This window comes from Gopherus evgoodei, chromosome 18 (genome assembly GCF_007399415.2).
Source record: "Gopherus evgoodei ecotype Sinaloan lineage chromosome 18, rGopEvg1_v1.p, whole genome shotgun sequence".
NCBI classification, from domain to species: domain Eukaryota; kingdom Metazoa; phylum Chordata; order Testudines; family Testudinidae; genus Gopherus; species Gopherus evgoodei.
The window spans coordinates 7,086,487-7,109,122 of NC_044339.1; the positions used below are offsets into that span (position 1 = coordinate 7,086,487).

Here is a 22,636-nt window from a genome sequence, read left to right on the forward strand (position 1 = left end):
AGGTCAGACTAATGGTCCATCTAGCCCAGTGTCCTGTAGTCCGACAGTGATCAAGGCCAGGTGCCCCAGAGGGAATGAACAGAGCAGGGAATCAAGTGATTCATCCCCTGTCGCCGTCAGCCTGTGCTGGCTGCAGCAGGTGAGCCAGGGAGAGGGATTGCTTCGTTCCAGCACAGTTTAGTGCTCAGCAGTGGCGCCGGTCGCTCTGGTCCTGCAGGGATGGTCCCAGCTCCCAGCTCTAGACATGCAGCCTGGGGCCACAGCACCGCTCAGTTTGGCCTGGGGACCCTTCCCAGGTGGGGCTGCCAGGCCATCCCTCAGCGAGTGGCGTTACAACCCCCTGCCGCGCAACACCCATAGTGGGGAACTGGGCCACGCCCTGCCAGACAGGAGCCACAGGAGTGGCCGCTGTGGGTGAGTTTTGCATTTGATTGTGTTGTTTCACATTTTGCGAAAAACACGAGGCTCTAAGAATTGCCATAGGGGATCAGACCCATGGACCATCCTTTCTCTCACGGTGGCCAGTGCCAGATGCCCTGGGGGAACGTGTGAAAAAGAGAACCCCTCTTGTCTACTGACATGTCTCTTATGAAACTCCTGGCACTGCCTCTGCTCCCTAGCTGGCCTCATTCAAAGAGACTCTGCGCCCCCTCACACAGACAAAGTGAAGGCTTCCCCCACCTCATGCAGCCACTCACAGCGTTGCCAGCAAGTCACCCAGGCTTGGGCGGCAAGAGCAGACCAAGGGAAATGGGATTGCAAGGGATGAGATGATTGCTCCGTGTAGCCATAATGTATTTTCCCCAAGGTCCGCTTGCACAGCTGTTCGATCCACTCCCATCCTCTCCAGCACTCGCCTTCCAGGCAGCGTTCATTTTTTAAATGTCTCTGCTGGTCCTCTGCTTTTCCCCGCCTCACAGCCTTCTGGGACCCAGACACATTGCTCTTCTGGAGGCACATGCGATCAGCTCTGAGGGGCTGGGATAACTTTCCCTGCCATTTGTCTCAGGAAAGAGACCGATGGGAGCTAGGGAGCCCATGAGTGAATGAATGGTCCGTATCTCAGGTGTTTATAGCTAAGCTTGGAAGTTGGTAAATTTAGGTACATGTTGATTTCACCATACAGAGACAAAGGAAAAAATATTTCCATTAGCCACTGGACTATGCAGCTTCTCCCTACTAAAAGGGCTTGATTTAAGTTAAAATCTCTGTCATACTTCTTTCTCTTCTGTGCTGTCCTCCAGCCGGCAGAGGTGCCCCCACCAGCTTACCTGGGATGCTCGGGGAATGTAACGAGGGGGCGGGAGGGTGGCCTGTGAGCCCAGTGAAAGGTTAGCCGAGTTTGTTTCTGCTGTGACTGATTCCTGTTTCCCCAGAGTTCAGAGACTGTTCTAACAGCGAGTGAAAGCTGGGTTTCAAAAGCACTTTCCTCCTCCGACCAGTGTTGTAATAATAGGTAATACAGTAGCGTCTACCCCAGCATGGCGGGAACATTGTCACCATGCAGGTGTTGGAATTTATCTTCAGGACATGCGTGGCACGGAGCGCCCGTTATCAAGCACACATAAATCCCACCTTGGCCGCCCATCTGATTTAGACAGCGGCTGATCGGCCAGGCTGGCCCTTGGATTTGAACACCCTGCACCTTTACTGTTCCTGGGCTCTATAGGGGCTGAACCAACTGCTGAACTCCGGGGCTGCTGGGAGGGGAGCAGAGCAAAACCCACTCGATACACACCAATTCGAAAGCCGGAAGGGGTTACAGGGGCTCATCTCATTTGACCTCAACTGTGGACTACCTGCGTGGTCATGTGCAGGGCCAGGCCCTTCACAATCTGAGTGCAGGGCCAGATTTTTAAAGCCATTTAGGAGCCTAAAGAAGCAGACAGGAATCTAGAGGGATTTTCAGCAGTACCCAGGCACCTCATTTTCATTGAAATCGGTGCACTCACGTTAGATCTCCTCCTAGTCTCTTGGTGGTATCTTAAAAGGTTGTGAATATCAGAAAACACCTGCCCTCTGAAAATCAGGACTCTTCAAGGGGGCTGCAAGTTGGGCACCCAAAATTTCTCTCCAGTCACTTTCGGAAATGTAGGCTCAACCGCTTAGCTAACAAGTCTATAAAGGGAATGAGAGGCAAAGCTGGGGCCAGATCCTGAGATTCTTGACTCCCAATCCCTTCTGGATAATGGCTGCCAATGAGGAAAGCGAGAATGTGATGGGAAAAGGGACTTAGGGAAGACAAGAGGTGTATGGGAATAGCGGAGCGTCACTACCTGATCTGCAGCGTCGCTCAGCGCAAGGTTCTGGGAGCCTTTAACATCCGAGCAGAGATTTATCTCCCAGACTCTCCCCGTGTGTGTCTCTCTCATTCTTAAATATCGCTGGTTATTTTACTAAACGTCTCTTAATAGGAGCGCCATAAATGTTGTCACAGATAAAGGAGGGAGAGTGATGGAGATATTCAGAATAATGAAGCGTGGAGTTAAGAAGGATCAGTTGCTCGTCTGCTCACCCAGCCTCCGGCTGCCAGGTTGCTGAGGGAGGGAGGTGGAGACCGCTCATTGGAATGGATTGGCAGCACAGGCAGAGCCGATAAAACAGGGGTTACATCTTTACACACCCTCTAATTAATCTGAGGGATTCACGCCCACAAGGACCGGAGTTGAACAATTTAGAGGCCTTTAAAACAGGTCTGGAGTGATGGAGACAGGGCTAATCAGTACCGTTCCAAGAGCTTTGCTGAGAGAACTGGATTACTGGTGGTAAGGCTGGGGCAGGGGGGAGAAACAGGCTTCATGCTTCTGGACATGGGTTTAATGCTTGTGTGTGTGTGGTGGGAGGTCAGGGTGGAAGTTCCCCATTTCCCCGCCATGCCCCTGATTGAGACCCAGTGTTACAATGTCTGTGTGGGTGGGACAGAGGGTACCGCCTTGCCTTGAGGCATCAGCAGTCGGTCAGCACATAAGGAAGGGTTCCGCTCACAGTAGCGGGATTAGAGGAGAAGCAGCCGGGGGTGGTGCTAGTCTGGGACTCCGGACGCTCCAGGTTGAGTTCGTGCTCCAATACAGGCTTCCTGTTGTGATCTCAGCTGAGTTACTTAGGCTTGTTTTTGCTACTAAACTCCTGGTGTTTCTTAGTTTGGTGTAAGCAGCATCCTGTGTGAAAAGCAGTGACTAGCAGGCTCTCTAGCTTCCCGGTATGGTAACCTCAGCGAGGGCAGCCCCCGGTGAGGGTACGGAGCTGACCCGGGCGAGTTCACTAAGTGCTTTGTCCCCACTGCGTTTTTACCTCAGGGTCGCTCCCCAAGGTCACCAGAGCCACTTTTATTAGCGGTGCAGACAAGCCCCATGTCTCACTGGGCCCCTGCATTGCAAAGAAAAAACCCTGGTGCCGAGTCTCAGAGCCTGGTTCAATTGACTCCAGCTCGTGGGGCTTGGGACTAACCATAGCAGTGTAGATGCTCAGGGTCTGAAACCCGGCTGGGGGGCAGGGTCTCGGATCCTGGGCTCCAGCCCGACCCAAACATCTCCACTGCTAATGTTAGCCTGGAAGCCCAAGTCAATTGACACCCCCCTGCACCCCACTCTGAGCCTCTTTGCATGCAATCAGAGTCTGACCCAAAGCCCTTTGCGATGAGCGGGGGGTGAGCAGGACCTGCGTACCGAGAGCACTGGGGTTATTGTTTGGCTGAGCACTGACTACATGCAGGGCGGCTTTACCGCCCTGCCGTCGCCATGTAACCGGGCCTCTTTCCAGAGATAAGGGTGAGATCGTGCCACAGAAGTGTCAGCGTGTCTTGTCACTGCCTTGTGATGCAATCGCACCCTCTGTCAGTGCGCGGGCTGGGGTTGTTAAACCTACTGGGCAGCTCTTAACATTGTACCATGAGAACACTTTGAAGTGAGAGCTCAAAGCACTTCACTCAGCCAAGTCACTATCTTTATCTCCATTTTACAAATGGAGAAACTGAGGCGCGAAGCGAGAGTGTGTGTCTACTCTATCTAAGTACTTAACGGGTGTTCCAGGTTGGGCAGCCAAAACCGGAGGCACCCAAAATCAGCAATTGCTTTTGGAAAAGTTGGCCAGACACCCATAGCAAATCCCTGGCAGAGTCAGGACATAGCACCCAAATCGGCTGGCTGCCAGGAAATTTCATAAATCAAAGCAATGCATCCCTTTAATCATGTGACACATTAAATGCTGGTGCGATGGGATGGAGGTGAACTGTGCCTCCTTCACAGCTTCCTAGCTACTTTAGACCCACACACCTGGGAAACAATGCGACCCCTAATCCCATGACCTGAGCGTCTCCAGTGTTTGCTGGTGGTAGCTGTAGGAGCTATTCCAAATACACTGCCTCTCCCAGCTTCCAGTTTAAACCTCTCAACTTTATTCCCACTGCTCATCACCATGGCAAGGAAACCCAGATGAGGCTAGTGTGAGCGCAACGCTTTGAAGTCTTGGTAGCCGTGCAGTGGTTTTCAGTGACCCCTGTGTCACTGTTAATGGTCCTGAAAAATCCCAGGTGCTTTGCATTTTGAAAAGCCAGGAGACCTCTGTGTAACTGATGCACCAATGCGCTCCCTAGCAAAGCGCTGGGATTGGGAGTCTCAGGATCCTCTGGATTTTTTCCATCCCCGAGCAGATTGCTTACTTGATCTGGAAGATTTTGCTGTCAGGGCCAATTAGAAGCACTTGTTTAACACAGGCCTGTCTGCTCCCCTACCCCCACCAGCTTCACCACTCTTCCTCCCTGCATCCCGCTGGCTGGCGGGAAGGTATGGTTGCAGTGCTCAGAAGAAGAAAGCTCCTGCCTGGAGTTCCCAGGTGCTGATTAGTTTCAAAAGGCGGGTTTTGTTTGTTTCATTGAGTGTTATTTTAACCCCTTCAGCATCTCCATGGAAGGCTTTGTGGATTGGCTCCTGTCCCCGTTTACATTATGCCTCCATTTCCCTTGCTTGGTTTTGTTGCTGAACCCTCAGCAATGCATTTTAATCTACATCTTGTGATGGGGTGTCTGCAGGTGGGTTCAGTCCCTCTCCTGATTAGAGCCATGGAGACCATGTGGTAGTTGTCTCCCCTGATGGCGTTCTGGTGAGGATGCTCCTTTAAGAGAGTACCTGAGTGTTGTTCATTTGGTAGCTGTCAGTTTCATTTTGTAACTGTGGAATATGCAACTTGTGGAACTCACTGCTGCGTGAGGTGAACAGCTCAGATTCAAGACCAAATGGAACAGAATCTGAGATCCCATCAGTGAGGATAAAATGGAAAAGTGCTTTCATTCCTCATGCTTTCACGACACAAGTTGTCAAAGGAGGTCAGGAAGAATGGCATTGTGTCTTGCAATCAGGTGTGCTGTTAATACCTTCCTCTGCAGCAGACTGAACTGGTCATTCCCAGAGGCAGGGCACCAGCCCAAGTAAACAGATAGTATATTCTGATGTATCTGGCTATGGGATTAGATGGATGATCAGTCTGCTCAGAAGTAACCATTCCTGATGGCTTCCCTGCCCTCCCTTGAAGCAGCCAGCCCCTGCCCAGCAGCTGAGCCTCTCCTTGCCTCTTTAACCAAAAAGCCTGGGTACCTTTATAAGCACCTGCTCTGTCAGCCAGACACGAGCTGTGTAACTGATATGGGGTCACGTGTCACCTTTCCAAGCAATCACCTTCAGAGTCATTGTCTGGGGGGATCATTAATCCTGAGGTTCACGTTGAGAGAAGACAGTAGGTGTATTTCAGCCTGATCCTCCCACCTGAAGCCTGCCCCATCACACACTGGACCTGTTGGCCTTAAAGAGATAGAACCCCCTTCTTTTATTTTTCTCTGTAGATCTCTTGGCATTGAGATATATCCGGAGGCAGGGAAAGATGAACTGTTCAGGTTGCTGGACAATTCAAAGCACTCCACATTGATCTCGTCCGCATTTCTGGTAAACGTCTGGTAAAAGTCAGTGGGAGCAAAGCACAGCCAAGTGCTTCTGAAATGTTCCACGCATTGCAGGAGCAGGTGTCATTCTGCCAGCCCTGCTGTAAATCCATTGAACTCGCTGCTGTTAAGGTGCAAGATCAGAATGGCCTGAGTCTTAGTGTGGTGATTGACACACCAGGGACCTCCTGCTCTTTAAGCTGGTGGAGCAGAAAGCGATATACATTTTTAAAATAATTTTGGTGGATAGTATCAATGATTATTTTTCTGTTTTTATTGATTTAAATGTTCACAGTTTCAGGGAATTGTGGGACGTCCGACAATGGGGGAGATCAGATAAATATTTAATGATAGTAAATGCTGAGATTCAAAAAGTTAAAGCTTTCTCACCACTAAAACACAAATATTGGATGTCACAGGTCAGAATATACAAAGTAAATATCCCTACCTCGAACTTTAGTAAGTTCTCGAGCAGCATTTTCCTTACTTTGCCTTTCTGTATATTTCAGTTATTTCTGATGGAAATAATATTTTTTTTTGCTTTGCGTGTGTATGGTGAAATTGACATTTATTGGCATTCCCTGATAAAAATCTAATTCTTCCAAGTCTTCCTATAAACCTGACTCAATTTGCGCTACAGAGCCTGGCTCTTAAGCTGAAAGCCGTAACGGTCCATAGTCCCTGTGAATGGAGCATAGCCAGGAATGTATAACACCCACACCCACACACTGATCAGGGATTACATTTCCAACTTGTATAGCCATTTAAACCAGTGCAAAGAGGTGTAAAATGCAGCGTCACCGACTCTCATGATTTGATCAGGAATCTTACGATATCTAGTGTTTTACTTACGGGACCAGCTCTGGGAGTCATGTGATTACATGAGCCTCTCAGCTTTCAAGAAAAAAAAAGTAGCTTGCTAGCCCTCCTGTTTGTGGAGGAAAGCTTGGGAATAGACTCAAGTGTAAGCCAATCTCATGATTTTGAGGGCCTGACTTGAGCTATTTTTTGAACATTTGGTGTTGGCGATGCTGAAAACATCACCCCCTCTCCCCCATGCAAGTGAGGGGCAAATCATTTATGATGATTATTTGCATAACCAGGCCCACATCGCGCCAGGTGCTGCACAAACATGGAATGAAAAGATGGCTGCTGCTTAAGAGGCTTGCAATCTAAAAAGGCAACTGATGGAGACCAATGGGGGAGTACAAGGGAACAGAGAGACACTATTGGCCTGCACTGTAGGCCGTAGTCTCTGCACAGCAGCAGTAGTGATTCGCACCCCTGGCACTGGTGTAAATGACTCCCTGAGGGCAGGACAGAGGGAAATCAGGCTCAATGATTTTTCCTTGAGGATGTGATCATGTCTGCAGGAGGAGGAGGGCGAGGAGTGAATAGAGGGTGGGCACGTGGAAGCCAATCTGCATTTCCATCCCCACTTGGGACCAGTTTTCCAGCTCACTTACACCTGCGCCCGCTTCCCAGCCTTACCTTGGCTCACTTTGTGTTTCTCTTCCTCTGGTATTTCACAGGCTACCTGACTGTCAGCATTGAGCCGCTTCCGCCTGTGGTGGTCGGGGATGCCGTGACTTTGAAATGTAACTTCAAGACGGATGGCAGGATGCGGGAGATAGTCTGGTACCGGGTAAGTGACCGTCTGTTAGCCCCTCCTGGGACAGGGACAGGGTCAGGCAGGCTGTTCTTCCAGGACGTGATGTGGGGCTGGAGGGATGTCAGAGGAAAATGTCAAGAGGTTTCTTTGTGATGGAAGCATCCATTACCCAGCTATAGCCTCCTCATCCAATCTAAATGGGGATGAGACGGGAAGGCTTGGCTTGGCTTTGTTTTGCTTTTAAACAAACGGCAAAGAAGTAGTTGTGAGATCATCCCTAGGGTCCTGCTGACACTCGCTCCAGTAGTTTTGTGATGTTCCCTCAGTGGGTTTTGGCGCTTGGCACTTTAACTACCAGGGCCTTGCAAAGAATGGGAAAAAGTGGTGGCCCTTTACATCCGCTGGCCATGATGGTGTCTGGAAGATTATTGCTAGGGACGCTCTGTGCTATCAGGTCTGTTTGGAGCTGGGGCTCCTGTTAGCCCCACCGGAGAGAGGAGACTTCATTCCAAAGCATCGATTTGGCTCCCAGAGTTCAAGGGATCTGGATCTGGCGTTATACAGCCAGGGGCCACCTGCAAAGCTCTGATTTGGATTAGGACTTTCCCAGTGTTTGGATCTGGGAGTTTCCTTCCAACCATTCTGTAGTTCCCAATGCACACAAGTGTGGCCTTACATCCCAAAAGAGTCTTAAACTGGCCATTGCAGTTACTTCCATGCTGGGGCAGTCGCCTGCCAAAGTATGCATCTCCCTGCCCCCTAGGGAGCTGGAAATGCCCACCATAATGCCATGTCCAGGCTAGGCACAATGCCAGTGAGGTTAGAGGCAACTCAGAGTGATAGAGACAGACCTGCACTGTGCCCAGGGAACATGATCCTGCTTTCTTGTCGGGCCAAAGTGACCTCTCTGCATAAGCAAGTAGCAGACTCTCTTCAGGGAGGGGGCAGCTGGGTCAGTGCTGGGCAGAATCATGGGTGAAGGCTGGGTTAGGGCTGAATTGGGAGTAAAAGGAAATCTGGGACCTGTAACTCTACCCTGGAGAGCACCAGCCACAACGGGTCATTTTGCGTTCTTGACAACTTCGCCCATCTCGCTTGGCCTGTGTTTGAATGGAAATCAAACTTGGCATTTATCTGACTTTCCCTGCGAACGGGGGGGTGACAGCGGCGAGCCTCTCTGATTGGAGGATGGCACGGATGGCTCGCACAAGCATGCAAAGCGCTGTGCGTCGGCTCTATTTAAAACAGGAAATCGGTGCATCGTGATGGCAGGTCAGAGGTGCCGCACGGCACAGCGTGTGTTAAATGGACTGTGACACAGTTGAAGCCCGGGGTCAGGGATCTCGCCTGCACAGATTGCGCAATGAACAGCAAGTTGCGTCCTCCTGATCGATGGACTAATCCGGTGCCCAGGGAAGTGAGGGGCTAAGTGCAAACTGGGGTAAACCAGGCTTTGTGCAGGGCAGTGCTGGCCAACTTCTTTCACGGAGCTCTGCCAGTGTACCTTAGTGCTGACCTGCTGTTCCAGTGGCTGGTCCCTACCCAGCTCTGCCCCTCAGCCTCCACTCCACTACGCTGGAATTCACAGCTCTGCTGACACTCCTTGCTCCTTAATTTCAGCCCCCTGTATTGTACAGGCTGCAGTTTCCCTGGCTATACAGACTACTCGTATATCTCAACCTGTTAACACGTAGTCTTGGGAGGCTGTGCATTAACGGGGGTCTGGGAGCATCTCAAACAACCAGCCAGTTGTGCCAGATGACGTCCATGATGGTGGTTCTGTGGTGACACCGCCCAGCCCAGGTATATGGAGGTGAAAGGTGGATGCACTAGCCCTGGTGCTACCTAGCTTCCCAAACACTTAACAAACAAACCCGTTTAGGTTCGCCCATGGGACAGCAACATTGGCTTCAGTAGAGCTCCACCAGCCTTGAATTTAACCCACAATCCTTTAATCCCCAGACACTTTTCCCTAATGTGCATCCATCCCTTCCCTACTGCTATCTTCAAAAAGCCCACGGTGGCTGCGTGCGAGGAAATCAGCCTGACAAGGATTTTCAGAGGTGCAGAGGAGATGAGGCTAGGATTGCTGGTCTGTGGTTTGCATTCTGGCTGGGAGGATCCAGAGATGTAAGCAGGAAACATTGGAACAGACCCTGCCTTGTTCCTTCGAGGTCTGGGAAGGTGTTCTCCCTTTTCCAGTGTTGTTTGCACAGATGCATTCTACAGTGGAGAGAGAAATCATCAATCTCTGTGTGTGTGTGTGTGTGTGTGTGAGAGAGAGAGAGAGAGAGAGAGAGAGAGAGAGAGAGAGAGAGAGATCTCTACCTGTGGATGTGGGAGCATGGATCAGATATGTAGATGCGGATGTGCTACTCCTGGGAGAATTCTGCGCCACTGCACATGTGCAGAATTCATGTCCCCTGCAGATTTCTTTGCTTCCCCGCAGCAAAATGACTTTCTCAGGGGTAAGCAAAGGGAAGCCACAAGAGTGGTCATGTGACCCTCCCCAGCAGTATGTTTTGAGTGCCCAGGGCAGCTGACAGAGAGGTAAATCACTGTGGGGCAGGGGGTGAGACTGGGAAAGACCTGGCTGGTGGCTCCTACCCTGCGCCAACCTCATCTGCTATTCCAGCTGGATTGGGGATGATGAGATTCCTTTTCCCCTGCACAGTGGCGCAGAATGCCCTCAGGAGTAATGTTCTGATGAGTCATGCATATGGGAGAGGGCATGATTTGTGTGTGTGTGTGCACACCCTGTGTATGACTGTTGGTGTGCAAGTGGATGTCATCTGTTTGTGTATGGACATGTGGGATCTGAGAGTGTGTACATTTGTGAGAAATGCAAGTGTGTGATCTCTGTGTTTATGTGCAGTTGTGTGGTCTGGGTGTGCGAGATCCATAATTGTCTGTATGAGAGATCCATGGCTGTATAATCTATGAAGATACACTTGTGATCCATGTGGGTGTATGGGTGCACCTGTTTGCCTATGTGTATGTGCGTGTACGTAAATGCATGCAGGAACTGTGTGTGTGTGTGTGTGAGAGAGAGAGAGGGGGAGGGGGGTTTGTGTCTCAGATAAAGACCAGCACTTATTAGCAAACTGTCTGAGCTCATTTATCTCCAGGTCACTTGGACAGCAGAAAAGCCAAAAGGTCTGTTTATATTGCAGGAATGTATTAAATCTCTTCAGAGCATCAGAGGAATGTATCTCCACCTGGCAATTTTGTCTGTCTTTTTCCGCACCTCACAAATTGTCCTCAGTGTTTTAGTAGCTGCTGCCCTGGGGTCACAGCAAGCCAGACGTTCCTGGAATGCAGAGAGATCTCTCTGGTGTGATAAACACTGCTGCTTCCCAGCATCCCCCACTCCTTAGTGCTCCAGCCCCACGTGGCGCTGTGTGTGTGTGTGTGTGTGTGTGTGTGTGTGTGTGTCCTCACATGAGTGTCTAACACGGACCCCGTAGTTGGCACAGGGAAGCGACCAAGGTAGACTTGGGTTTGATAGCTAGTGTACTGTGCAGAACTGGAGGAGATGCGCATGGAATACTAGGGACTTGCTTTCCAGGGGGTATGTGAAGGGCTGGCGCTTGGGACAAGGGACCGAAGATGGGATGGTGAAGACTGTTTCACCAGCCCACAAGCTAAGGGGAAATGGGGCTGGAGAGCGGAAACTGCTCTGGCAGAAGAAGCCAAATAGCGTATCTTGGCAGTTGTTCCTTCACCTTGGCCTCCTGTGACACAGACTCGGAGCAGTGAGTTCAGTGTCCATCCCAAACTCACCATAATATGAACAGCCTAAGGCTTCCTTCGAGCTTTCTGGGCTCTGCCATTCACACTGCATCCCAGTGGACATGACCACTAACGCCATCTCCTAATGCGCTCTGCCATGAGCACCGTATCCTCTACCACAGCAGAAGGAGCGATATCAGGGACTGCTCGTTATTGTGCTCTGTTATTACTATTGATCCATGTGATGGTTGCACTTAGAGAGAGAACCAGAATCAGGGCCCCATTGTGTTAGGGGCTGTAAGTACCCATACTCTGCTGAACATTCCCATCAACTCTGGACAGCAACCTCTGCCAACAACCTCGGACAGCAGAGGCTGGTACAGTCTCAACTGGTCACTGTCCCTTGGTATAACAGGGTTAATACTATGGGCTCGGACAGACACACTGCATCCAGGAAGGCCCCTGCTGATGATACTCAGTCTGCTGGTCTCCTGAACTCTTGTTTGGCTGGTCATAGAATCAGAACTGGAAGGGAAGTCGTGAGGTCATTTAGTCCATTCCCCTGCGCTCACAGGAGGACTAAGTATTATCTAGACCATCCCTGACTGGTGTTTGTCCCACCTGCTCTTAATAATCTCTAATGATGGAGATTCCACAACCTGCCTAGGCAATTTATTCCAGTGCTTCACCACCCTGGCAGTTAAGAAGCTTTTTCTAATGTCCAACCTAAACCTCCCTTACTGCAATTTAAGCCAGTTGCTTTTTGTCCTATCCCCAGAGGTTAAGGAAAACAATTTTTCTCCCTTCTCCTTATAACAGCTTTTCATGTACTTGAAACCTGTTATCATGTCCCCTCTGTCTTCTCTTCTCCAGATTAAACAAACTCCGTTTTTTCAATCTTCCCTCCTACATCATGTTTTCTAGACCTTTCATCATTTTTGTTGCTCTTCTCTGGACTTTCTCCAATTTGTCCCCATCTTTCCTGAAATGTGATGGCCAGAACTGGTCACAATACTCCAGCTGGGGCCTAATGAGTGCAGAGTAGAGCAGAAAAATTACTTCTCATGTCTTGCTTACAACACTCCTGCTAATACATCCCAGAATGATGTTTGCTTTTGTTTGCAACCATAGTGCACCCTGCACCGCACATGCCCGCACAAGCCTGTGCATTGATTCAGATCATCTGCGACTCCCCTTCCTCTCAGCACTGGCCCTCATTCATTCTCACTCCTGGCTGTCCTTGGGGACGTGGGAGAGGACCAGACAGAATCGGTGACCAGGATTTGAATGTGTCGGAGGAAGTTCCTGAGCATCAGAGCTGCAGCTTAGTTTGCTGTTAGACATGAGGACACAAAGATTATTGTCTTCAAATTCTGTCCATGCCAGCCCATCTCAGGTAGCTAAATTTAGCCCTGGAAGTGTGATTTCCAGCCGTCTCCATCTGACTTAAGCCATGCTGTGTTTAACTGACAAGAGCACTGTTTTTTTTCCTCATCGTGGAAAGATTAAAAGTGAACATGTACTCTGCTGAAAGGGAGCTGCAACGACAGACTCATTCTGAAACTAAATCGAAGCACGGGGATTTTTCTCCTTCCTGGCTTCTCCCCAGTTTATGGCACCATGGCCCAGCGCTCTGCTCCAGCCTGGCCCAGTGATTTGATGGGAATCTTTCCAATAATTTCAGGGAGCTTTGGATCATGGCCTTGGAGAGCAAGTGTGAGCCGGAGGCAGATCAGGTCTCTTATTAGCGAATTTAATGCCAATGAAAGATTGGTGGATGGATAGCCCTGAAAAGCCACATCCTTGGTTTGTCCACAGAACAGGGGCAGCATCAGCAGTAGCGACCCGCTCCCCCTCTGCCCCCACGCCAATGTGCTTGAAGCCCGACCTGCAGAGACCATTTGGAAAAGGCAGAGATGGTTTCTCAGGTGTGAACTGAAGACCGTAGATTTATACCAGCTGAGGATCTGGCCCTGCAGATCTTTAATCCAATCTCTAGCTTAATTTTTGATGGTCCATTTACTGCAGTCCTGACACTCAGCAATGTAGGCGTGACCCCTCCCCTCCTTTCCTCTTCTTCTTTCATTCCCTTCTTTTTTCCATGGATTTTTCCACGGCAGATGCTGAAAGCTCCAGTCGCAGTCTCCTCCTCGCTTAAAAATGAATGATGCTGTTGAGTGAGCTGGTGCAGAGATGCAGGGGCTGTGGAGTTATATTTACACAATTTGTAAATCATTCTGACAAGGCTTTTCTGCAAGATGCTGGCACCAGTTGTGCAGGGCAGTTTCATCACTTGTGTTTGTTTTAAAGAGGCGAGAAGGGCCATTCCTTGTGGCAGCCCAGGTTCACACCAGCTGAGGATCAGGCCCATTGCTGTGTATGTCTCCAATCAAACATTGTTCGCGTTGCTTTCACCAGATCAGAGTGGCCCAGAAACAAATTTGTTTTCCTGCTTTCCAAGCATTTTGCTTGGGTGGAAGATACCAGCATGGGTTTCGTCTCTTCCCTGCCACAAAGGTTAAGGGACCTGCCCAACGCCACAAAAGCACAAGTGCGAAGATTAGAACTCAGAGCCCCGAGCCTCTTGCTCACTGCACTTGACCAAGCTGCCCTCCGTACATCACAGCCACCCGGCAGGAAAGTTATGTGGGGTAAAACATGCTCTAAAAGCCTGCATCCCTAGTCAAGAAAGCATGTTTGATTTTAAGCATGTGCTGCAGCCCCATGGAAGTCAATGAGACTTGAGCCTGTGTCTAAGTACTCGTCTAGAGTTGTCTTTTGTATGTCCCAGCGGCACGGTGCATGGGTCCAAAAAGGGGGGTGGTAGGCTCCTATGCAGTGAAGTGGATAAGGGTCCTTCTACATTGTACCCTAAGTCTGGGTCTGCGGAACCCAGACCCGTAGACGCCATGTTTCCAGGGATGGCTCTGCACTTGAGTGTCCACACTGCAGTGTAAACCTGGGTTTACAATTGCTAGCCTCGGGGCTTTCAGCCGCGCTAACGTCCACACTGCACTGCGCAGCCCTTCTAACTCAGGTCTCTGGCTTGACCTGTATCCACACTGCAAAATGACAGGGCTTAGACTAGGGCTCTGACCCACCTCCTGACCAGATCATAGGCCCCAGTTCCTGAGTGTTTGCTGACCCGAGTCAGACTGATTTGTGTATGGACAGAAGTGGGGCTTGGGCTCAAACCTGAGTCAGAACCCAGGCTTAGTGTGCAGTGTAGACATAACCCGAGAAACCATAAACAGGTGACAGACCAGAGGACTCCGCTTTGACTGGCCTTTTCTCTGAGCTAGGAAAAAGCATCACAAGGGAGCAATGCAGCTTTGGAGGTCCAGGGATGCTCTTTAGTCCCCGTATTTAAAATGACTGCCGGAAGACATGTGAACAGTAGCCACCATCCTCGCGCATCCAGGTAAAGGGGGAACGTTCAGAGATAAAAATAAAAGCCGGGTTATTTCCTTCCACCTCCTCTCTCGATGGCTGTTCAAAATGAAGAGTGTAATTTGCTTGGCTGCCCCAGCTCATCATCTTATCACCAAGGGATGGAGTGCTTCTCCGAATGGGGAGGATTATGCAAATCTGCTTTGGAGAAAGTGGGCTAATCCAATATTACAGAGCAGGGCTGCGACTGAGCGGAAAAGGGAAACAAAATGAGAAAAAGAGAACAGAGTGGGGGCGGGAGCAAGAACTCACCAAGGGCTGAATGCCCCCCCGTGCAAAAGGCCAGAACTGATGCAACAGTAAAGCCCTCAAGCAATGCACAGGGCTTGTGCTGCACCCCTGGCACAGGGTGAATGTCACCCAAATGGGGTGGATGTGGTGGAATAATGGGGAGAGACACTTGCTTGGCCAGCTGGACTTTTTGAATACTCTAATTTCTAGCCCATGCTGGGCAACGGCTGCTCCGTAGCAATCTGCTGCAGAAAGGGATTTCAGCCAGCCGCTATCCCCAATGCAGGTGCTGGAGCCAGGGGCGGTTCCAGGCACCAGCACACCAAGCGCATGCCTGGGGCAGCAAGCCGTGCAGGGCAGCCTGCCTGTTGCCGTGAGGGCAGCAGTCAGACTGCCTTTGGTGGCATGCCTGTGGGAGGTCCACTGGTCCCATGGTTTTGGTGGCAATTTGGTGGTGGGTATGTCGAAGACACGGGACTGGTGGACCTCCCGCAAGCATGCACCGAATCCGCCTTACCAGCAGATCTCCCGCAGGTGTGCCACCGAACCCGCCTTATCAGCGGACCTCCCGCAGGCGTGCTGCTGAAAGCCGCCTGACTGCTGTTCCTGGGGCGGCAAAATACATAGTCACCACTGGCTGGATCCCATCGTATCTCATTGATTGAGATGAGTCAGTATTGGGAAAGAGTCCTCAGAAAGTGGGAGCGGGGGAGTGCAGAGCTCACTGGGGGTTCTGCCCTCTGTGTAAGGTTCCCCCTGCAGATATCTGTATGTTTACAGAATGGGCTATGCTGACAGATTCACCTTTTTACGGCTAAAACTGAGCGGAAAATAGGTGTATTTAACACCAGCTTTAACTGCATCTGCTTTTGAAGAGACACAGCTAGAGCAGTGCAGAATCTGAGCACAAACCAGCGCGAATTCGGCTGCCCAGCAATGCTGTGGAGTGTTCAATAAATGCGACTTTGCACCCCAAAGGAGGCTGCATTCCAGTGGCTGATACAGGTTTGATGTCGCTTTCAGCTTGGGATGAAAGGTGCTCCAGAAGGGCAAGACAGAGCTATGTTATGACTGAAGGCTATTCACCATGCTTTGAAATCTCTCTTAAGGTTTATAAGGACTTTAGAAACCCCTCTTACACTCTAACAATGCACCGTAGATCAATGAAAATGGTCTTACACACGTACACAAAAGCCAGTGACTATATATATATATATATATATATAATATATAATAATGAAAAAGGATGGGAAAGATCTTTGTACCAAACAGAATTATATGCTGGGTGAAGAATAGCTTAAAGGCACAGAGCCCATTATTAGTGGAGCTTTGAACAATAAGGAGGTATCAAGGAAAAAAAATCCTACAGGAAGAACTCCTATTTCATCAGATGTCACTAGCCCAATTAGCTGTCTCTGTCCCCTGCCCCTCCTTTGCCGGCAAACATACAACTAAAAAGCTGGGCTTTCAGACCCAGGGAAACTTTTAGTTGGCCACGCTTCCTCTGATGAAGCCACTTCCCCTACTGTGTTTTTCATGTTCAGTCAGAAACTCTGCCAAGTGTTACCTGCGGGAGTTGGAAGGATTCAAAGATTACGCGACAGCTGCAAAGTTTCTCAAAAAGTGGGTCAGGAGATGAATTGCATCCAGATCTCTGCGTCCTTCCTAGTCTTTCCTTTGTTATGGAAAATTTCACTTTGCCCTTAGCCAGTTTCCCAATAGGTGGTACCTGGGTTTAAGAGGGGGAGCTGCCCTGAATCTAAGCCACAATCAATACTGTCAACTTTGTCTCCAATGGGATAACAACATGCAGCTGTTAGGATAATCCCAGGGATGTATTTTCCTTGGACATTCCAGATGGGCAGCGGATTTATTTTGTTGCACAAGTATTCACTAGTGAAATCATTTCCACAAGTATTGGTGAATATCACTGTGGGCAACATTGTAGCAATTCTACTGTGGGCTTAGTGGTAAAAATGGAAGGAGAATCTGCATTCTGAGGGGGAAAGTTAGGAATATTTTACGAACGTTCCATGGTGGAAATTTGCGATTTGCTCAGAAAAACGGTATCATCGTCACATTGAGAAAAGGAAAATGTGGGTGGGTAGTGCAGCAGTTTTCTGTTGCAGAAGCTAATTTTCTGCTTTACCAAAAACTCAGTCTGGGATTTTTGTTTATGGGTGATGAGAACTGGTTTTGGCTCCTAGTCTAGGATGAAGCATGTTCAACAGTTGGCCAAATTACTTCTGCCTACCTAGGTCCCTTTTGGAAATCCCAGAGAAAGCAGTTCCCTTCCTTCTCCTCTCTACGAAAAATATTTCCAGTACCTGTTTAAAGAACCCTATTGGTTTTGTCCCGTGTGTATTTTCTAGGACTTTTCCAAAGGGCAGGGTTTGGCAATTACTGGATACATGCAACTGCAGCCAGACCCCCAAGAACTGTAGCCTTTTCAGCTCTCAACCACGCAGGCATGGGCTATGTCAGTCCTTGGATGCTCCAACGTAGGCTATAGTTTGGTTGGCAGCGCTTCTCGTTGTCTGGACTGAGCCAAGAGGAGATGGCTAGATCTGCATCTTAACGCGCTGTGGTCATTACAGATCGCAGGGTTTCAGAAGAACAGTGTAATCCCAACGTCCTGGTCGGATTCCACCTTGGAATCTGCCTACTGGAAACCTAATCCTGTGAGGTACCGAGTACCTCCAACTCCCATTGAACTTGCTTCTGCAGATAAGACTCCAAAACCCCTCCGGCAGTGTCAGCTGACATGTTCCTTGCTTCCTGTCTGAGGGTCCAACCTCATAAACATTGTCATGATGAATAGTAACTTGACTCACACGCATAAGTATTTGCAGGACTGGGGTCTTCAACTGTAGCATGGTCCTTAAAGATGTGATGTTTCTCCCCAGTGCTGCTTGCACCCTCCACGGTGGAAGAAGCTGTATTTGCATGTCCTTGTAGGGTGCAAGGGGCTATTGAAATATCGACGAATCGACAGACAGCATCAAGGTTGGTAGGGACCATTCTGTTCCTTTCTGTATTTTGAAGCCAGAGTCCCCGCTTGCAAATCTGTATAATTTTCTGAACTCCAAGAGAACACAGGGATGTGCCAACAATAGAGCTGAGATCAGAAGAAATCATTATGGCACTGTACCAAAAGCTGGTGAGACCGCGGCTGGGATATTTGGGAACTGTACTACAGAGAGGATAATGAAGAATCGGAAGAGGTGCAGAAGAGGGTAATTGGGCTGATAAAAAGTCTCTGGGGTTAGCATTACGAGGAGAGAAGAGGGTAATTAAGTTTATATTCATTAAAAAGAGAAGATTAAGATGGGACAAGATTCAGCTGTAAAAAATCTGGAGAACAATTGAGAAGGTGGATGGCACGGATCTATTGCAGAAGGAAGGTGGAATCAGAAATAAGAGGGAGTGTGAACTGGGTCGGAGGCGGGACGGCATGCGAAGGGAGCTCAGGGCAGCATTCTGACACCCATGGGGTGATCACATCACGAAACATGCATCTCCCCAGTGAAAACGCAGGCACCTACCATGGCAGCGGTTAACGCTAGGTGCGTACGGTAGGTGCTGGTGCCTAGACGGGCCTCACTAGAAGCATTTCAGTCTGGAAGAAGGAAACAGGAGGCGTAGAGGATGGGACTCAGAACAATGGACTCAAAGCTATTGTTCCTTTAAAAACAGTAATTCTAGGGGCCTAGGTCTCAGGAGCGATGCTACAATAACAAAGCACAAGGACTGCAGCCTAACATTCCTGGGCTGGCCTAGAGAAACAAACAAACAAACAGAAAAAAAGACTTTGCCTAGCACCTGTGAAAGACCCGACAATACCAAGCCAGTGGGATGCAGCCAGAATTAATGGGCAGCCCTACAATAATAGATCATAGAGCATAGCCTAATCCTTATAAACAACCCTACAATAACAATACAGAAGATGAAATATAGCCCCCAAGAACACCCCTGCAATAATAACCAGTGGGTGCATTCTTGTGCAGCCCTACAATGACAAACCATACAACACGGCTGAGACCCTACATTAACAAAACAGGGGACAGAGCACAGTATTCGTGCAATGCTGCGATAACACACATAACCGTGCATGTGCAAAATTCTGTAGCAAATGAGTGAATGCCAATCCATTGCTCTGGAGAGACCCTACAATAACAAACTCATGGGCACATCTGTAATGAACAGATTTCAATCTCAAACTTCCAAAAATCCCTTCAGTCTCCCTTAATACTCAGCAATGCTAAGATTCCCTGGGCTAAGCAGATCAGTTCAGCAGCAACCTTAGCTGACCCCACAGGAGATGAGGGGGTTGGTAATGGGAAAGGCTATGTTCTCATCGCAGTGGTCTGATTTTCCATGGGACTAGCCAGGACTGGACATTTGGGGATTTTGGCATGTGGGCAGATGGATGCGATGGTGACACCTGATCCCTGAGGGCTACCCCCGATCAGACCCTGGGCTGCGCAGGGTGCTAAGATGGTGCACCTACGATATTCTGACTCCCAATCCTGTGCTTTAGCCACTCACTAGGTCTTCCTCCTCCTTTAAACCGAGCTCACCCAGGCTTTGAACCTAAGATCTCTCGCACACTCAGTAACATCCTCATAGACGAACAAGCCAGATGGCTCCATGCAATTTTGACCTGTGTTTCTAGGAGCTTTTCCCTTTCTGCCGCCTTGTCGCTTGCCCTACAAATGTTCACGATAAAACAACAGCGATGGGACATGGAGCATCTCACCTCCGTGTTGTTGGCCTGAATCCAGACCAGGAGGGGCACAACAAGAAAGCCATTAGGAATTGATGGCTCTCTGCGGCCCCGGGTAGAGTAGTTTGGTGATCTCAGCTTAGTTGCTGGCAGATTTATGCTGCTGCATTGGTTATCAGTAGGGTGACCAGACAGCAAGTGTGAAAAATTGGGATGGGGGTGGGGGGTAATTGGAGCCTATATAAGAAAAAGACCCAAAAATCAGGATGATCCCTATAAAATCAGGACATCTGGTCACCCTAGTTATCACCCAGGGCAAACTTGGGCACCTGGATGCCATTACCCAGACCCCCAAAATTATTTGAGGATCCTTTATTCTCTTGCAGATTGGGTTGGCGGAATTTGGCATTGTCTCATCAAAATCAGCTCCCAGGGACAAATCGGGATTCTGAGCGCCCGCACCATGAGCACTAATTGGCCTCCTTGCTAGGAGTGTCAGCAGAGAGGCCCGGGGCTGAGTGCACGATGCAATTCTGTGGGTAGTGAGACACCCGCAGGCTGTCTGGTGCCTCAGCTGATGCTGAAAGGGAACATGGGAACTCAGACTTGAAGGAGTGACACCTGTTTGACTTGGGGGCTGGGAAGGGTGAGAGCGTGTTGCAGGGAACTCTCTGTGCAGGAAATGAGTCTGCCATAGGCTTAGCTAGAGACCTTCACTCAAGATGTAGCAGGTCCTGCTTTTAGCTCCCCAGATTCCTGGCTCAGTGCCTGATGCTCCAGCCAAGATGGACATAGCAGGTGAGCACGGTTTAGCTCTGCCCTGTAGGGGCCTGAATTCTAGACTTCAGATGAACACATGGTGCATTCGGTGGAAGATGAATGCACACCTCTAAGGCCAAGATTTGGCCCTGACTTAACTGATATCCATGTAGCAAAGCGACAGTGCTATTTTGAGCAGGGAAAATAAGCTGTCATCTTTCCTCTCTTGTGCCCCACCTTCCTCCATCGTCAACCTCCTGCTGGGCGCTATTGTCTGTAGAAGGCAGCATACGCAGCAGCACCAGAGATCTCATTCCTTTCATCAGAGCGCCTGCGGTTCCCTGTTTCAAGGCAGGAGGAGATGCTAATAAATACTGAGCCAAGACAATACGTCTGGATCCAGAGCATTTTGATAAATCAAAAATTAAAGAAAAGAAAATCAATGCAGGTACGCTGGGGCGAATTGGTCACAGCACATCTCCGTCCGTGTGACGAGGGATAAACCAACCATCAGCATGGCCCATGGGCTCCTGCTAGCATGCATTGGCAGTGCAGCTAGAGGCTCAAAATATGCCAGGCCAGCTGATGAACTGATGCAGTGGGACTAGGTCAGTGACACCAGCTGAGAATCTGGCCCAACTCTTGCCACTGTAACGGCTGCTCCAGCTGGTAAACGGGCAGCGATCTGCCACTCTGCAGGCTGGCCATAAATGAACAAGAGTCTCGGCCTTCAAGTGAAAAGCCAGTGCCATAGAGATGCAAACTGACCGGTTAGGTGGTGCACCCAGAGGATGGGATTTAGAAATGCTGCAACCAAACTGAGCCTTGGCAGAACCAGTGGCAGAGGTGGATAAACTACAACCTAACTAATGGCAACCCATTTGGGTCTAGGAAGAGAACCGAACAAAGGAGAGTGGTAATATAAAGGGCATGGTGATTTTCACGGTGCTGGAACAATTGTACAATTCACAGCCTTTTATTACAGAGTGAAAACATGCCAGCCACGCAAGAGATTTGCAGCGTTGGAAGGAAAGCCGTCAACTAAGCTAGGGGCTTGCTGTTTAGAAATGAGGGGTGGGACCAGGGCTGCAGAGGTTGGCTGTCCATGCACGCTGCTCCGGAATTCAAGCTGTGATGCAGAGCTTTGTTTCAGACCTGTCTCTGTCAATAACACAAGCATAAAAACTATTCTGAGACCGAGAACTTTGTACTCACCTTGCAGTTGGAGCAATCAGACTTTTCCTTTCAGACAATGGGTCCGATTCTGGAATTAGCGTCCGTGATGCACGGTGAAGCAGCTGCAATATCTGGCAGCGGTAACAGAAACAACATTCTGCAGCATCTCTCGAAGGATCGGCTCAGCCAAAAATACAAATTTCTTCAACTAGCTTTACTTCTTTGCCATTTAGATAAAATGACCCCCACCCCCACACATGTTGGGCGTTGAAGATAAAGCAGATTTCTGGCCTAGTGATTTTATGTTCCAAAGGCGGCAGGAGGTGTGTGGACCAGAGAGGTTGGACCAGAATGTAGGGCTTCAGGGTGGGATTTATCTGTCTACTCTGGAGTATTTCTGGAGTGCGTATATACCCTGGTAACGTGTGTTGTAGAAGTAAATAAAGCCCACCTTGAATCCTGGTTGGAAGGTATTCTGGTCTCATTTCTCTTGCCCGGGCCCTTAACAGTTCATTGAAGCCTCAAAGAAACTAACCCAGAGGCAAATTCTCAAAGCTGTGCATGCTCCTCCTTAGATAGCGAACACACCCATTCATTTTCTCGGAGCAAGTTAGGTGGCCACTTTGGAAAACCGGACAATGACTCCTGAGCAGCTGCAGCCGTGTGGGGCCAACAGCTGAGTTGGAGAAACTGGTTCATAGATTCTAGGACTGGAAGGGACCTCGAGAGGTCATCGAGTTCAGTCCCCTGCCCTCATGGCAGGACCAAATACTGTCTAGACCATCCCTGATGGACATTTATCTAACCTACTCTTAAATATCTCCAGCGATGGAGATTCCACAGCCTCCCTAGGCAGTTTATTCCAGTTTCTTATGCAATTGGATGAATGATGGTGGTCCTGGGAGAAGCAGGAGCTGAGACTGTTCCTTGCACTGGACTGCAGCCTCAAGCCTCAGTGAAAGGAGGAGTGTGTGAGTGTCTCTAAAACCAGTGATGGATCTAAACCAGGGAAGTTTGGTCC

The 22,636-nt window shown here is 49.5% G+C and overlaps 1 protein-coding gene across 2 annotated transcripts in view; it reads left to right on the forward strand.

Annotated features, from left to right (window-relative positions):
* The window catches only part of IGSF21 (immunoglobin superfamily member 21), a 257,037-nt gene that overhangs the window by 91,858 nt on the left and 142,543 nt on the right, over positions 1-22,636 (forward strand). The window contains exons 1-2 of one of the 2 annotated variants that reach the window (XM_030537868.1): positions 2,731-2,765; positions 7,462-7,574. In XM_030537868.1, the coding sequence (XP_030393728.1) occupies positions 7,551-7,574 (24 nt within the window). In that variant the 5' untranslated portion in view covers positions 2,731-2,765; positions 7,462-7,550. Of the gene's footprint in view, positions 1-2,730; positions 2,766-7,461; positions 7,575-22,636 lie in introns of those variants that run through there. The other variant, XM_030537866.1, reaches the window with a different exon arrangement.